Raw genomic sequence first — 18202 nt, 5'->3', positions numbered from 1 at the left:
TATCACCTCAGACATACGTCATTTCTCTGTATTGAAGCATTTGAAATTCTCTTTATTAGAAATTTTAAAATAGTTAATTACTGTCAACCACTGTTATCCTACTGGGTTATAGAAAGTTTAAATTATTCCTTCTATCCAACTGTGGTAATGGAAATTCTTTTCGCAGCCAACATTTATTGGTGATTTTAGATATAAATAATGGTAACATGCACTATAGGGAATCAGACATTTCTAGCTAAACGGATGCACCTTGAGACCATACTCTTCAGTGAGATAAATCGGACACACATGTTTAAATACTCCATTGTTTCTCTGGTGTGAGAACCTGAAAATGAAAATAAGGACCAAAATGTATAACAGCTAATTGGGAAATGAAAAGAAAATGTTCAAATGGGTGGGAAGGGGAACAAGGCATGTGTGGGGGGGTAAAGGACAAGAAGAAAAGGAAATCAGAAGAAAAACCGGAAACAAAGCTTTTGTAAATAAGGAGGGGAAGAGGGGTTAAGGTGGGGGGAATGGTAAAAAAAGAAGCAAGATATATCGTGTACAGGTGTAAATTCTCTACTTACTCTCTCTTTTCTGGGATGTGGTCAGTAAATATGTGCTACTTGTTTAAGTGCTGGGAAAGAGATAATAGAAGCAGAGGAGGGGCCCAGAGGTCTGGATGCTGGGCTGGCTTCCCAGGGGCCTCCTGACCGCAGGCAATCATTGGCCCGCTGCACACCATGGTCTCCAAAGCTGAACCATGAGGGCCTGGAGAACAGGACTTTCTCTTCTAAGAAGGTTCCCAGCTGTGACTGTCTCAGACCCAAGTTGGCAGCCAGGTGAGACTCATTGATTCCACCAAACTCTCCCAAGACAACGACAGGGAAAAGTCCCATGGCTTCCATTCTGTTTTCCACCCTTCACCAGCCCACCAGCTCACCGGACTGAACAACTTTCCTGAGGTTCTGTTCGGAATCCCATAGCCGCTTAGCGCTGTCCACAGGCAACCGTTTGTGTCCTGTTTCCCAGGCGACACTGCCATGGCTCCCTGCTGTTGCCAACGCACGCACGCACACACTCACACACCCGAATACCAATGCCTCTGGAAGCGAGAGCCCTTCTCAAGGTCCACATAAGCTGCTGTTCCCTGCAGCATCAGTCCCCCTGTGCGCTTCTCAGTAGATGCCAACTGATTAAAAACCACTGTGCATAATTTCTATGCCATGCAAAAGCCCTCAGAGGCGTTTTGAAATGGTTTTACTGCAGGTCACAGGAGTGAAGTCAGGAACAGCAAGCAGTGGTCTTTTATGTGGAAGCTGGTACACATGCATACAAATATGGCAGAAGATCAAAGTGAGCAGACAAGGACAGGCTGCTTTTTCTTCCAGTGGTGACAGCAGCCCAAGTGTGACGGGCCCATCAGGGCACGATGCCTGCTTCTCAGTTCTTCAGAACAAATACTCCGTGTACACTCTCACCCTCCTTCTGAAGTGGGTGCAATTAGCCTACTGTCATCCTCTTTCCTAACATCATGCGCCAGTGTGGATTTGGAGAGGTGCTTTTGTTCCTCCACACAGAGGCCCTTCACATTAGCCAATGAAAACTACCACAGCGTCTTATGTCATAATTGCTTCCTGCTCCTGCGAAGTGGCATCAGGTGGTCTCGTGCACACCTCCCACGTGCACACAGAGCCCCATTCTACACCACTGCGCAGGATCCTCAGGTGCATCTGTCCGGCCATGTTAGCAAGGTTAGCTGTTCAGTCAGCACCTAGAGGGGGCAATGAGTGGTCTCTGCACTGTAAGCAATCAGCACTGGTCAAATAGAGTGGCTCACTAGGCAGCTCTGAACCAAGGAAGGGGACAGCCGTGGTTCACCCTGCCAACTTCTGGTTCCGACAGGTTTCAATTTCGAGTAAGACATTTAAAAGCCTGAAATCTACTGAGAAGACAGCAAATTCTCATGCTGCACTTCAAAGACAAATGTTCATTTAATTGAGGTTTTATTATTTATGTCACCCGACTGCTCCATTACACAAAAGGGGTATTTGGTAATTTGCCAAGAATAATGACTGTAAGATGAGGACGTAGTTATTACCCCCATTTACAGATAAGGAAACTGAGGCCTGGAGACATACATCAACATGGATGCAACAGGCAGGATGCGACCTATGCCACATAGCCCAAACGTATGCTCTTATCTGCCATAGAACAGAAAGAGTTGAAATTCTGTCCTCAATATGGGTAACTGCAGTTACAATGGATTTTAGAGCCCAAATGGCTCTAGAGATCATTAAGCCCAATCATTCTTCATAGGTGGGTCAGAGAAGAAGGGCAGCAAGTGCCGTGACTATCAGTAGGCTCAAAACCAGAAAGGAGGAAAGACAAGGGCTCGACTGCAATCCCTTCCTCTACCACCACAAGATTTGTAAGACAGGGAGATAAAGAACCAGGTCCGAGTCTTGCACAGAATCCTCTCCGCCCTTTCTTGTGTTTTTTTTTTTTTTTTTTTTTTTTAGTACCAGGGATCGAACTCGGGTCTTTGTGCTTGCTAGGCAAGCGGCAGAACCACTACGCCGAATCCCTGGCCCCTCCACCCTTTCTTGACCTGGCCTCCAACTCTGGCCCTTAGTTATTGAAATGTTAGTATACTAGAATAGAAAGATTGGGTAATTTTCTCAGTTAACACCCTCATGGTTAACACCTACGTCAAATCTCTGAGGAGGTCTCCTGACTCCGGGCAGAAAACGGCATGAACAAGTGACCTCCATTAGGACAAATGGCATTCAGACACTGAAAACATATTACCCTTCGACCTAATCTCAAGGGTCATCAAGGCAAGCGAGTAATGCTCTTTTATAGGCCGTTATTTTCCCATCGTGAACTCTGACAGCTCAGCCCACCGATCCCTAAGGCCAGTCCAAAGAACAACCAGCCCAAGTGACACCACTACACCTACTCTCCAAAAGGTCCCCACTTTCTGAGACTACACTTCTGAAAAAGAAAAGGGTTGTTTATTACATCCTAAGGCTTCCACAGTTGCAAACTAGCAGTCCATGGGCGAGACCCGCCAGGTGGAAGTGTTGTGTTTGCGTGTCAATGTGCTGTAAGCATCTTCGATTGTTTTCCCACATTTGTCTCTTCTAACATATTTCTGTGAGCAGGCAATGGCTGGCCCCTCTGAGCGAGGCACCTACTGAACAGTTTGGCCCCATCTCACCGCTAGTCCAACAGGATTTGTGCTCCCCCTGTCAGTATCTGAGTCACCATGTCTGTTCCACTCCACTCGTATGATGGCATTAAAATACCACAGCCCACTATTTCAACCCCATCCCTAATTACGGACACATGAATTCTACATCCAGCAAGTCCCACTTGATTAGGAAGGGTGTGAACACGGCAGGAATGAACCATGCTTGGGTCCTCACCCGTAAAACAGAAAAGTTTGTTTTCCAAACTGAAAAATCTGAAGAGATTCTTCTTGCTCAACTTGTGTAAAAATGCAGAAATTTTCCCAGGCAGAGGGACATGAGCGGAAGGGGAAACATAGGACTTGGGGTGCTGTAAGAGTTATGAAGACTAGAATTTGAAACCTGGGTTCATCATCTTCCAGAAGACCTCAGGTAAGGTATCTAGAACTCTGAGCCTCTGTTTCTTCACATCCATTCATTTACTCACAATGATTTATGGAGCACTCGTTTTGTATAAAGTGCATTCTAAATCCTGGGCACTCAACAGCAAACTACACAAAGGCACTGCTGTCACGAAGGTGAGAGAGACAAGGACACAAAATAAACAAGTAAACAATAAGATTTATAGCACGTCAGGTGGTGGGAAGCTCCAGGAAATAAATCAGGTGGGATGGGAGGATGGGGATGGAGTTCCTAGGATGGCGAGAGAAGGTTGGTTGATTTTTTTTTTTTTCAGTACCGAGGATTGAACTCTGGTCCTTGCACTTGCAAGGCAGGCAGTGGAACCACTGAGCTAAATCCCTGGCCCTATGGGAAGAGAAGGTGATGGTAAGGTGGCCCGTGGGCAGGGAGAAGGCAGGGTTAGCAATGCAGGCGTTTGGGTACAGACTTTTCCAGGCATTGTAAGAATTTGATGATGTGACAATCCTCCTGCTCTCCACTCCCTGCTTCCCCTCTGCTAAACACCCGCTGGGCCTCTGTATCTACTCTCTCTTACATCAGCATGGAACACACCAAAACAAAGCTGACCAAGGCTCAGAAGACCAGCTTGAAGTCCACATTCTAAACAACGGCAGTCTGCCTGTCTAATCCTATAAAAGAGCCCAGTTTTGTGTTGTTTTCAGAAAAATCCTCTCATAATAAAGAGCTCCACACTACATACTGGAAGGTGACATTTATGACCCGCTCTGTTTGTTCTCCGTGACTTTGCCTATGTGACACAGCTTCCTGAATCTCAGCTCTTTGACCTGGGAACCCAGAACTAACAAAGTCACCCCCTTTTGGAGCTGTGGTGAGACTTGAGACTGTGCATAGAACACGTGCAACTTTCTTGATGCAGAGGACAGTGACAAATGCTGTGTATCTATTTTGATCCAGGTTTTCAATAACAAGTTATAGAAATTAATACTGACCAAGCAGAAGGCAATTTAGTCAAAGCTCACTGGATGCCTCCCACAATGTGGGGAGGCCAGGAATTAGGCCCTAAATGCCAACCTCCCGTGGCCAGGGAGCTCGGATGCTTGCTCACCTCTGGAGTCTGCACTAGTGGACACTGCCCTCTCTTCCCGTGGAGGGGTCCTCTGCTTCCAGCACAACTCAGGAAGTAGGGCATTTCTGAGAATGGGTGGTCGCATGGGGACAGCAAAAAGAATGCCAAGCATCCAACCGAGCACTATGACACACAGGATCACCAGACCCCTTGGGACATCCACAAGCTCCCTGCTGCCTCTCCCCTCCCTGACTAAGGCTGCCCCTGGCCCTCTCCGTACCGCCCACCCCAATCCCGGGGATTCCCGGTAGGAAGCCTTGCAGCCTGACTCCAGGGCCAGCTTCCTCCTTCCCTCAGCCAGCTCCCTTCCAAGGCTCCTCGTTAAAACTGATTTACACCCTGAGTAGATGCACACATGTATACAGACGGACACAAATCCTTTTGAAAACATAGGGTAGAGATTAAAAACAAATGCATAGCTATAAATAACATAGCCTGCTTCGCTAACCATTTCATGTGTGCCTACCTCATCCCACAAATGGGATCGTAAGTCCTTCTTGGCAGGAAGCCCCATTCCGCTCGCTCTCCTGTACCTATTAGAAGCCTATTTCCTGTTCTCTGCAAATGCTCAACACCTCCTCCTTTGAATCAGGCATGATGTGTAGTTTTTATACTGAGCCATCCAATGCATGTTCAAATATTGCATTGGGAAAAAAAATAAATTCACACTCTCATAGAATGTGGAAACGAATCCATGTCAACAACCTTCACAATACTGAAAAGCTTATAAATTATAATGGACTATTTAAAAACTTATTTTACTCCTTTTTTCCCCCAAACTAAAAAAACACGCTCTTCTCCTACTCCGTGAAGCAGAGAATCCCATACCCTCCCAAAGGAGGAAAACAAGAGGGATCCTCTCTGTTAGAATACCATCCACCTGTTGCAGGTTCTTTTGCTTAATGTTTCCAAAAATCATGGTGACATTTTGAGAACAGGGATATCTCAATACTTCTCAGGGGTAGACAGAATTGAACTACAATCCCTAGTTGGTCCATAAATCTGAGGTTCCCTCTTTCTCTAACAAAAAGCTCTCTGCAGAGTAGTCAGGGATTTAAAATAATTTAAAACCTACAATATTGAGTCAGGCATCAGCCAAGCCTACATAAAAGGAAATATAAATATATATTCACAAGGGCTCAAACAGGAAGTCCTCTCCAGAAAGAGTTTTCTTCCCCAAGAGTAAGGAACTCATTGAGGAAGCATGTATTGAGACCCAGAGAGTCTGGCAGGGCATTGGCTATTACTCTCAGGTCAGGATCTGCCAGGCGGAGGCAAGAGATACATGGAGAGCAAAGGGAAACTGTCAGAAGCCTCAGGGGGTCCCACAGGCTCCTGGCCCAGGGCAGAAGGGAGGCTGACAATGTCTCCCCGGGCACCTGGCCAAGAGGAAGACAGCTCCCAGGCATCCAGAAATATGCATGGGCAAAAGAGGTGAAAAACAAGAAAAAGGGTGATGAAACAAGGGAACATAGGAAAAGCAAGAGGAGGAAGTGTCACTGACATCCTTTTCAAGGACGGGAAGGAAGACACGCACACCTATGAAAAGGAAGCAAAAATGGAGCCCGAGGAAGGAGGCTAGCAATTCCCAACCCTCTTCTTCCTCTCTCCCTGGAAATGCAAGTCTCACTTGGACACACCACAGACATTTAAACCCTCGCCATCACCTGCCTTTCTCTTGCAACTATCACGGAGCACTTATCTGGTCCTGTTGATATTCCCTTCTCCGGTTGAAGTAGTCCTTGTCGTGGGAGAGGAAATTCTGTTTCCCATCAGGACACAAAGCAACCACAATGTCTCTGCCATCGTTTATTGGGAATGACCCCTTTATCGAACAGAGTTATCACTTCACAGTGGAATAATGCAGGATGTCAAGGCAGTGTCTTCAACAATTAGTCCTCAAACCATGAGTTTATCCAAACATTCACCGCCACCAAAAGTAAAAGACATATGCGGGCTCAGTATGTCTCATCTTCTCCTAATTATCTGTAAATCCTGTTGTCCCCCTAAGAGCAGTGAGGACAGGTGCGGCCTGGTCTTTCCCTCTCAGGCTCTTGGGTCTGACCGGACTCTGAGAGCTGCGGCCCAGCCTGCTACTTCCTCCCTCCCAGGCTCCTCCCTGTTCTCTCAGAAGCACCTGGCTCAGGCCCAGCAGCACTGTGGACCCCAGGCACAGTGCCCAGCTGGCCCGGCCCCACCCTATTTCCCTCACCCACACCTCCAGCCCTGCTGCCCTCCATCCACCCTCTGGACTCCTATGCACCAGCACCACCTTTCTAGGCACTCACAGAGTGAGTTCGCAGTGACGGGCAGATCCCTTCCGTGACAGAGCGGTGTTGCAGGGAGAATTGCAGCTGCCTTAACACCCAACACCCTTATGGTTTGGTGCACACAGAACTATGGGCAAATCATCTAGCCTTTTTGAATGTCCATCTCCCTTTGTGTAAAATGAAATAATAGTGCTCACGTTGCCTGTTATGAGAACTGCAAAGAATTTACATAAAAAGCCTACTACCCCAGTCTGCAAATCTAAAGTCTGAAATGGGTAAGGGCTCAGAAAGTTTTGGATTTGAGAGCATTCTGGATTGCAGGTTTTTAGATTAGGAATGGTTAACCTGTAACATTGAGGCAAATATTCCAAAATACAAGCTGAAAAACCTCTGGTCTGCATTTCATGTGAGGGAGAGGAAACCTGCCCCCCCCCCCGGGGCAGATAATCAATAAGAACTATGATACAAAAACGAAACAGTGTGACAGGCTCAAGCCTCAAGGAGATAGTCTACATAGCAGGAGCTCCACTCTCTACTAGCATCTCTGGACTCTGCTCCAACCACTGAGTTAAATCTAACACAAGCTTTGTAAACAGCAATTGAAAAATAAGTAACATGCACCACAATATTAATGAAACTATCTTTAGACACTGGTTCTGAAAGTAATTTATTGTTTATTTGTACTTTTCAATATTCCCTAAATATTCTAGAGTGGAAAAGTATTATAAAAATTAGGCTAAATATATTTACCATGACACCTAATTTTGGCTTTGCCAGTTCTTGTTATACATTTCAAGTAGAAATTAATTTTCCTTTTCACTTTTTCTTTTCATACTTTAATTTTTCTCTCAATTAAGGTTATAGAAAGCATCTTTTTCTAGACTGAAAGATGGACAATTTTGATTGAAATTTCCCTTACCTCTGAATCCAAATAGCCTCTAGGAATTTTATGTGACTACAGTGAGTGTTAATGTATGATATCAAGTCCAATTTTTTTCTGATCTAAAATCAAACTTAAAGAAAAAAGAATACACTTAAGAAACTCTACGTAGGCTTAATGGATATTTCATTCTTTTGACATTCCTACTTCTTCATGCTGCCCACAGTCACTTGCATTATTTAGTATTTTTAAATATTCTTTAATACATGTAAGCTTACAAGTGAAAGGAAAGAAATTTTCTAATTCAAAACTGATGTAGCAACGAAGAGCTTGTTAAAATGGAAGGAGAGCTCCCATATCGTGGGCAACTTTTTCTCTCTGTGTTTCAAAAGAGAATGTTCACATTAATGATGGATAGTAGTGCAACCTTCTAATTTACAAAGCAAATAAATGGTCAGGCCAGAGGGACCCATTTATGGGTGGCCCAGTTATTTCAAAGAACTCTCTTCTACCACCTAGTTCATTGCAAGAGTCCTTGCAGATCCTGCTAAAAATGTGTGAGTTCATACCTCCTGTTTTCTTTTTTAAAAAATTTATATTTTTACGAGTCCACGTTTGGAGTACATAATGATTACATCTTGGAGAATTGGCACACGTACATAACACACCTTAATTCTCTACTTCCCCTCCAGCTCTAGCCCCATGGTTCCTATTATCTATCTTTTGCTTTGCTATTTATTTATACTTTGAGTTTGTCATGTAAAGGAATCCATGTGATATTTAAGCTCAGATGTCTGATCTACCTCACTTTCAATGAGGCTTTCAATCTCCCCTCCCCCGCCCTCAGCCAGCTGCTCCTCTCAGGGCAGCCGAACTGGAGACCCCTGTCCTCGCCCTACCTGCATGGCAGGACCCCACTCTTCTCCAGGGTCCCTCCCGCCCCCTCCCTCCAGTCAGAGTCCATCTGCTCCAGCACCTCCTGCGTTCAGAAGTGGAGGTTTCTGTACTTCCCAACCTGACACTGCCAGCTTTTAACCCTTTCCTTCACTGCAGAAAGCCTACTTCTTCAGAGTACTGTATTCATGGGGCTGCAGGATTTGCCAGATATCTGGTCTAGAAGCCCTGGAGACCACCTCGTAAAATGGCCCTCAACCATAACAGACCCACTGTCCTTAGTGTCAGAAATCTTCCTTCACCTTCCCCATTCTGAAGTGAACTTCAGATAACATATCCAAGATTGTTATTTGTGTGTATACATGAGACCTTTATCGTACTGGGAGGAAACAAAGGAAGATAATGTAAAATATGCATTTCAGTGAACGCTCGGACACCAGGAGACGTAAATGATGCAGTCAACAGTTTATATCTGCTTCTAATAGGAAAGTTTGGATTTGAAAAAAATAAAGCCAGAAAACATTCCTCATAAGAAAAAAAAAAAAACTAACAGAACAAGGACAGCTGGTGTGCAGCACAGAAATGAGTTAGGATAAGCAGGGATCGGGTTTACTTGAATACAGCATCCTGTAGGAATGCCAACTGAGTCATTCGAAAGTCATGTAGGACACCAGATAATTCCTGGCTTGGCAGGATTGTCCTCAAACTGCAGGACAGGAAGGACAACTGGAACCTGCCCTGCAAGCGGAGGACAGTGTGAAACACCCCTAATGCCCACTCTGACCCACCCTCCTTCCACCCTTGTCAACACTGCAACCCTAAGAAGTTAAATGATTCCATTCACGCAGATTACTAGAAGTGACACAGCTGGTTTCAGAAACCAGCCTCATAATCAGCGCATGCACACACGTGTGCACACACATACACTCCTTCCCCACCCTCAGCTCCTACTCTAGGTTCTTCACACCCACCCTCTACGCTCCTAATCCTTATGCTCCAAACTGAAGCCCTGAGTCCCTCCGACGCCATCCCTGGCACCTTCTTCCCTCGCTGTAGGTGCCAACTCCACTCCACTCCACGAGGGTCTCACTAAGGTGGCCACAGACTGAGCCTTGTTAACTCAAAGCACCAGGATCTCTCATACACTCTTCCCCTTCCTGAACCACGACCCGCTTCCCGCCGGCCCATTCTGTCAAGTCCCACGCTCAGTCTAAGAAGCCAGGATAACTGTTTCATCATCGTTCCCTTAAGGCTGCCCGCCACACGCACCCTGTCCTGGTTACCACCCCCTGCAGCTCTCAGTCCTTATCACAGAAGCGTGGAAGCATGCTCAACTGCATAACTCTGCACGCCTCTGCTACTTCACATGCGTCAGCAACCCTGTATTTGCATTCCACGGAGTTCTAGCTGCACAAAAATTTATTTCAGTGGCTGTCCCAAATCTGCTGATCCAACCCCTAATTCCATCCACCTCCGGTAAACAGCTCTGCCTCTGTACTAATGAGGCAGTAAATTATGAGACTGCCCCTTTCAATAACCTCTTTGTTCATGCCCTATGTCTAAGCAGAATGCCCTTTCCTGAAAAATCAAGTTTTATGTCTTTTTTCAAAATCTGGCTCCTAGTCATATCATTAATAAAGCTTTCAGGCCCCTGGTCCAGCTTCCTCTCTGACATATGAAATTAATAACAATGACAGATTCGCAGAGACGAGGGAAGTCTTCAGCTCACCTGTTTGTGTCATTTCACTTTACAGACCAGGTCTCTTGTGGTGGAACTGGCTGTCCACACTGAGGCTGCAAGTCAGGTCTCTGCACTTTTTGCCCCGTTTCTTTCAAATACACAGGTGAACCATTTTCTCATAAAACAGCAGAAAAAAATCTTTTTAAAACACGTTTTTGTATAAATTTTAGAAAGATAACACTACTATGCTGCATATTGTCATTCATCCAGTTCTTAAAAGTAGAAATAGCTTTCCTTGCTACAATTTCCATACATGAAAATTCAATGCAAATATCCAATTCCTAGTCTCCTGGGATTTTTTTTTTAGCAGTCAACAACCCATGTCCAGCTTGCTTCCTAGGACAAAACTGCCCCCCCCATTCTTAAATGAAATAGCCAAATTCATGTTCCAAATGAAGATGTTTTTGTGTATTTGGGGTTCAAATCAATTTTGTTTTATTGGCATTTTCCTCTTTATTTTATGACTATATAGGGAGGATCAAGTAAAGAAAATCATAATATTCAATCTGAACTCATTTCATACATTTGTAAAGTTTATCTTGCAAGACTTAGCTATTGTTAGTTAAAACTGCTTTATTTGGGGGAGAGGGTTGCTTGTTTGGTTGGTTCGTTTGGTACTGACTACTGAACCCAGTACCTTCACACCAAGCTACATCCAAGCCCTTTTATTAAAGAGCTTTTTTAAATTTTTGAGGCCAGATCTCACTAAGTCACTAAGTTGCCTAAGCTGGGCTCGAACTTGTAATCCTCCTGCCTGAGCCTCCAAGAATGTTAAGAGTTACAGGTATGCACCACCACAGCTTCCATGTTCTCTAAACTCACAATTATCTGTCTCCTCCCAAATTCTTAGCACTCAACTACTTAGGTGATAAGTGTCTTGAATGATCACATAAGATTAATCCCATGATTTTCATGCACTTATTTTTACTCTTGGCTTCTTTCAAATTCACGAGCCCTCAGTTAACTCTTAAGGAATCTATAGAAAGGACTGCAGTCAAGAGTGCAGAATACCAACACCTTTCACACCTGCAGACACGGAATGGGCTTCCCCAACCTTGAAAAATCTGATGCTTCCAATCTCCCGATGTTATTTTACACTCTATGTTAAATACATCCAAATGGTAGAAAAAACAAGTGGATATATGGTCAACAATCTACTCAACCAAAGAGCAAAATAGAAAAAGGCTTAAAAGTCACTGCCTCGAGCAACCTCTGCACCCACAGGGTAACACAAACACACACTTCTCTTTGCTAAAGGTAATCATCACAGATGGGCTTTGAGCTTCTCCCCAATTCTTACTCAAACTTTTAATCTCTCCATCGTTAAGGAAATACACCTTACAAAGGTATTTTATAATCTGTCTAAAATTTCAATGAAGTCTTTTTTTATCCTCATGGAAAGTGGTAAGTGACATTCTCATCATTACCATCACCTGGAACCGGTGTCACCAGGCAGGAATGCACACGCAGATCTGGAATCCATGTCCTGGACTTCAAGAGGAGAGACACGTCCGGACTGCCTGCCTGAGCCTATCACTAATTGCTCCATCTTGGAGATGTCACTCAAGCTCTCCGGCCTATTTCCTTCATTGTAAATCAAGGAAGAAGGGAATGTGAGCATTATGTCTGTTAAAGCTTCAAAATACTGTGGTTTTAGGACATTGCAAAAAAATGTACTGTTCTGAATTATTTTTCTGTAACATCACTAAGGGAGGTCCTTCCATGGAGGGATTTCCTGAGTTAAACTATGAGGCCCTGATCATAACAGCAGCTCATCATGCCACATTAAATGGAGCTGATTGAGTTTATAGTTCACAACATTTTCATAAGAGGTCATCACTACACTTCCTTTAAAAATTTTTAATCGAAATTGCTAGTAAGAGCACAAATCCAGCAAGAGAAAAGGCAAACCTAAAATGACCTCAGCAGCTCACACTTCCTATATTCTCACCTTCTGCCAAGACCCTTAAACCTTTGCACAGGTATTTGTACACTTATACTCCTCGCGAGCACCTCACCAGCTCAATCTGTCCCCTGAGCAACAGGGAAACGAGTGGCGAAGGTCACCTCATGTGTGGGAGGGCTAGACTTAACCCCTGCACCCTACAGCCCCAAATGAAGAGGTGGAGTGTTTAGCTGCATGTTAAGCAGGCTACCAACCCTGGAATGCATTTCCAACATTTGCAAATGGAGGGGGTTCTGCCAGCAGCCTTAAGAAACTTTCCACTGTTTGGTGCTGTGATACGGAAAGCTCATGCAAGCACAGTCACCTGAAAAGACTGGTGTTTCTGTCAGGGGCATTTCTGAGAGCCCAGCACCTGCCCTCTCCTCTACTTGGCATAAATGGATCTACTCTCTAACCCAGGAAGTGGCCAGGGCTCCTGGTCCGCAGAGAGCATGAGTACATATCTCAGTAGGAACTGGAAGCAGACTTCATCGTTCTCCTCTCCTCTCGTTCCCCCAATCACTTCTCCTCCTTTTGTTCCCATTATGCCTACCTGTGCTACCACTGCGGACCAACTCCCAGTCTGAATTTAGCCAACAGCTCCACACTCCACCCTGCTCTGACCCACAACCAAAGGAGCAACTGAATCACATGTCAAGACTGACCAATAAGTGGCCAGGCCAGTGGTGCTTTTCTCTGCTTGTTATGGTTTATATCTAGATATCCCCCAAAGCTTCATGAGCTCAAAGGTGGAAAGTGCCTGGATCTGGGGCTTGTGGCGATGTGTTGGGGCGGGGGGCGGGGGGTGGGGTGGGGGGGTGGGGGGGGGTGGTCAGAAGAGCTGGGTCACTGGGGTGTGGCCTGGAAGAGTCTACCTCCCTCCCAGGCTCCTCCTTTCTCTCTCTGAGTCCTGTTTGCCATACCATGAGCAGCTCTCCTCTGGCATGCCATCCCGCCTTGGAGCCAGCTGACTGCGGACTGAATCCTCTACAAACTGTGAGCTGAAATAAGCATCTGCTCCTTCAAGTTGTGAGTACCAGGTATTGTGCCCCAGTAAGGAGAAAAGGGACTAAGATACTGCTGAAAGTATGAAACAGATCCACCCAAAAAGCCTGATTGGCATTACTGAGGCTGGCACTTCATCCCTCATATCAAGTATCAGCTCTGGATTTTTCCCCGGTATGTTCCAGAAAAGGCTGCCAAATGGTACAAAAAGTGGGAAAGCCCGGCGGGCCCATGGTTGGCCAAGCCCGCTCTTGTAGTTGATGAGAAAGGAATAAGCCTGTGGCAAAAGTAGCCAACATCTTCTAACCGGCGAACATGCTGAGGACTGTTACTACTGCTTCTGGGCCGCCGAAAAGGTTAATGATCTCATGAACTACAGAGCAGGCAACAAGCCAACTACCACCATTTACACCTTCGACATGGGTAATCCATTAACAGGGCTCATGGGACTGAATATTCCACATATGCTGGAAAACCATCAAACAATCCAAAATCCACCACTGACTCTAAGAAGGGTGTGCTGGGCACTCACACTGGGTGTCACCACCCCATGGGGGGCTAAGCCTCTGCACCCCAAGTGTCCCCATGATCAGAGCTCATGTCAAATCCATGCCATTTCCATCCTTGGTGAAAATGGAATGAACAGACTCAAGCCACCCACGGGGCCTCATATAAACACTATGCTTTGCATGGCTTCAATCTCAGACTATTCTAACAATACTTTTTCAAATGCTCAGAAGTGAACTGCATGCAGCAGGCACTTCGCAGAATAATATCCACCAGGCCCTCTTAGGTTCTGATCCAGTGGCAGCTAGATGGAAGGACTCTGAGCAGTCATTACCTCTCCAGGACAAGAGCCCCTTAAACTGAGTGTCCCTTAAACATAGAAAATTATGATTACCAGGTAATTATCCTTGAAAATTATCTAAGAACTAATGATTTACCTGAAAGGAAGTTAAGAATTACTTGTACATTAAAAGAAAAAAGAAAGGAAAAGAGAATATTGAGGAACATTGAATTTTTTATCACTGAATAGAGATAAAATAAATCCAAGGCCAGATGTAAAACTATAAATTCAGAGAGACTGTGAGAGTCCTGCACCAAAGGTCAAGTTTAGATGAACAGCTACGTTTGTTGACTCAAATTATCTTCACTACTCTTTTTTTGTTGCTCATAAAATCATACTTGTTTATGTTTAGGGCCAACTAGATTTTGCCAGCTATTCTTATTTTTGCTAAGCATGCCAACTTAAAAGATTCTGTCTCCAGAAAAACAAGGCGCTGCTTCAAAACATTTCAGATCCATCTCGTAGTGAGATTTGTGTGTGTTGTTCAACAAATCCTTGGACATGTCCTAAATTAGAATGCTGATGCTTAAAAAGAAAGTTCAGTGGCAGGCACACGATGATTAAACTATTTCCCCAAATCCTGTCACAACAGAAGCACCTTAAAAGGCTCCTTGGCTCTTTCCCTAGACACATACCCGCGGTCCTCTAGTGATTCAGCAGTGCCATTCACAAGCCACTTCTTCCTCATATCATCATCCCTGTCCTTACAGAAATCTTTGCTTCCCAACTTTGCCATTCCCTCTCTCCCTGAATGAGTGAACAAAAGTACGACTACTGTCAAAGCTAGGGGTAATTTTAATGTGAAGAGGAAAGGGAAAGCAACACATCAATAACTGAAAGGTTAACAAATAAAACTTGTGTATGAGTATCATCCATGTTTTCTTGACCAATTGCGCCTTACATCTCTACTGTTGCAAGATAAGAGAAAGATGGCTTTGTGACTACAAGAACACTAGCTCACACCTGGGGAGGAGCAACTTTCAAGCCAGGATTCTTTTCAACTGTGCCCCACTCAACCCCAGGGAGCCACATGTATAGACCCTTTGGAATCAGTGTGAATGATGTTTACACAAAACATAAAATAAAATTCTGCCTCCCATCTCTGTGCACATATTTGAACTTAAATGCATTATTGATTACAGACTTGGAGTTCTCCATTGATCTCTTTTCTAAACCCACAGCAATACAGCATTTGTGCTCAGGAAAGGCTGTATGCTTTTCTTGCTTGCATCTTACCCAGTTGGTCAGTGCAAAATGCCGCTGAGACAACACAACACACTCAACAGATGCCCAGCAAGATGCAGAAGACATTATTAAGTTCACTGAAGCTACGGATTTTTGGAGTTATCCAGCCCTGTGCATTGGTGAACATCAAAAACAAAAATAAGCATCCTTTGGAGATGTAGCAACCAAATACATCAGCATTTGGAACAAAAACAGCTATAAACGGCACCTGGGGGGAAACTGTGGAAACTTTAATATGAACGGCATAGTGGACCCTAATTTTCTTTAATGTGACAATGTCACTAAAACTACCAGCGAAATTCACCAAAACAAACAAAAATCCACTGACGCCTCTGACTCATCAAGGGGCTGAGGATCATTTATCTGTAATGTGGCTTGAGCTTGAGAACATCTAATATTTCTAAATTTAAAACTTTGAACCCATATTTAAGATTTTATATGTATTCATTAAACTATTAGAAAAATATTTCTACTTGCTTGAATTTTTTTTTATAACAGTACTGGGAATTGAACCCAGAGCGTTCATACTGAGCTACTTCCCCAGCCCTTTTTATGTTTGAGACAAGGTCTCACTAAACCACTGAATTGCCCATGCAGACCTTGAACTGGTGATTCCCCCGTCTCATCCTCCCAGAATGCTGGGATTACTGGCCTGCATCACCAAGCCCAGCCTCAAGTGCCTGAATTTTTCACAATAAAAAGTTGGGGAAAGAATATCGACCATTTTGTTCACTTAAGCATCTTTAAAAAAAATAATGCCCTCAGTCCAAAATTCAACATAGCACAGGCAGGGAACTACTTTCAGGTGATGAGAAATGTTTAAGAATTCACTAAGTAGCTGAATTTCAATACACAGCTGCACTATCAACTATGGTTTCAATGCTTATTTTTAAATATTTTTAAAGATATAGCCCAGAGCCTCTCTGATATTATTCTGCAAATCAAAGCAGTGCAGAATACTAAAGATATAGGATGTATTTCAGTTTTATCTATACAGACCCTACAAACACACTTTGAAGTACATTTTTAATAAATCCTTAATATACATTTGATTTGTCCTAATTGGCCTCTTTTTTCTAAGGGACGTAACAAAAATGCTCCAATTAATATTTATTACACAATCAGTCTATTCAAGTGCCATCTGTCATCGGGACAGTTATTATTCATGTGGGAAATTGTAGTTATTATTCATTTTTTATATCTCATCAACTCGATTTTTTTCCCCTGGCAAGAACATGAGAAGGATGGTGAGAAAATGGCTGTAACAGCAGATTGGAGCTGATTAGGAAAATACTCATACTTAGCCATGTACTCATTTGGGAAATATTTACTAAGAACCTACTGTGTGCCAAGTAATGTGGATGTAATTACAAACAAGCCAAACAGGATCTCAAATTTATAGTCACATTGGGAATATAGGCAAACACACATGACGCCATTCAAGGTTTGCTTTCAGAAAGAAAAACTGAACTAGGCTTGTTTTAAGTGTCCATAATGTTCAGGTAAATAAAGAGGAATTCTTTCAGAAAAATTAAATTTGGCAGCAGAGTCCTAAGTTGCTATTTCATTTTTAGTTTTCTTTCCTCCTGTATTAGGTTTCGTGCAGCTGCTATAACTAATTACCACAAACTTGGTGGATAAAAACAATAGAAATTTAGTGTGTCACAGATTGGAGGCCAAGGACTAAGATCAGGATCTCCAGGCTTTGATCCAGCTGTTGGGAGAGCCGCGGAGGATCTGTCCCCGGCCTGCTCCACGGTCAGCTGAGACTAGCATTACTCTGTGGCCGGGGACTCCAATGTCCTGCTCCAGCCTCTCCTCTTTGTGTCAGATTTCCCTCTGGCTCCCCTAAGGACACTTGTACCTACACTTAGGGCTCAAATGGACAATCCAGGGTAATCTCCCATCTCCAGACCCTTAACTTCATCTCATCTGCACAGGTCCCCTTTTCAAATACCATTCACAGGTTCCAGGGATCGGAACTTTTATTTATTTTTAAGCTATTATCTAACCAAAGCGCACAGAATGGCTAAGAGTAAAAAAGGATAATATGAAAAAAAAGTCCAACTGGACCAAATGGATTTGAAGAGTTCATCCATTCCTGAACGGGCCCCAAGTTTACTCCTCTGTTGTCTCATGTGCTTAGGGGGAGCCTTTAATTAAATGAGGCTAGAACGGACCATAGGCATTAAAATTAATCTAACCTTGCTCCCTCTCTTCATCTGCACTCAGCCTCATTTCCTTCTAAAACAGCACCTGTAACCCTCACTTACCTCACAACTCTGGCTTGGTGATTCGTTATGTTAAACCCTAAATGAACCAAACAAATTCAGTAAGGCGACCTGACCCAGGACCAGCTCTCAAGAGTCCCGAGGATCAAAGGCAAACCTGGGCACAACCAAGGCCTGGCATGGTGGAACGGGAAGACCAACATGACAGTCATTTGGCTAGAGATGCTACGAAGCCTAACACCAAAGAACCCTGGGCAAGAGTAGTATGAAGAAAGTCAAGATTCCAGTCAAAGCCTGAGGAGCTCTTTATGCCCTTTACACCCCAGCAATCATGACAGCGGAGGCTCAGCCAAACCTTTACGTTCCGGACCAAACCATTTGAGTAGAAACAATGTAGATCACTGAGAACGTGAATTTCC

The 18202-nt window shown here is 44.1% G+C and overlaps 1 protein-coding gene across 5 annotated transcripts in view; it reads right to left on the bottom strand.

Moving 5' to 3' along the window:
• Positions 1-18202, bottom strand: part of Arhgap18 (Rho GTPase activating protein 18) — a 173027-nt gene that overhangs the window by 74175 nt on the left and 80650 nt on the right. Inside the window, exon 1 of one of the 5 annotated variants that reach the window (XM_087190279.1) lies at positions 6397-6787. The exons of 3 other annotated variants lie outside the window; for them this stretch is intronic. Coding sequence is in view for 1 of the 2 variants with exons in the window: in XM_004845970.3 (XP_004846027.2) it covers positions 926-966 (41 nt within the window). In the remaining variant the exon portion in view is untranslated. Of the gene's footprint in view, positions 1-925; positions 1085-6396; positions 6788-18202 lie in introns of those variants that run through there. One more of the 5 variants, XM_004845970.3, reaches the window with a different exon arrangement.

Source organism: Heterocephalus glaber, unplaced genomic scaffold (genome assembly GCF_053883595.1).
Source record: "Heterocephalus glaber isolate CG9 unplaced genomic scaffold, H.glaber_assembly_v1.0 deba00001550, whole genome shotgun sequence".
Taxonomy (NCBI): domain Eukaryota; kingdom Metazoa; phylum Chordata; class Mammalia; order Rodentia; family Bathyergidae; genus Heterocephalus; species Heterocephalus glaber.
Note: the sequence above shows the minus strand (reverse complement) of the source record. Positions and strands in the feature narration are given on the sequence as shown.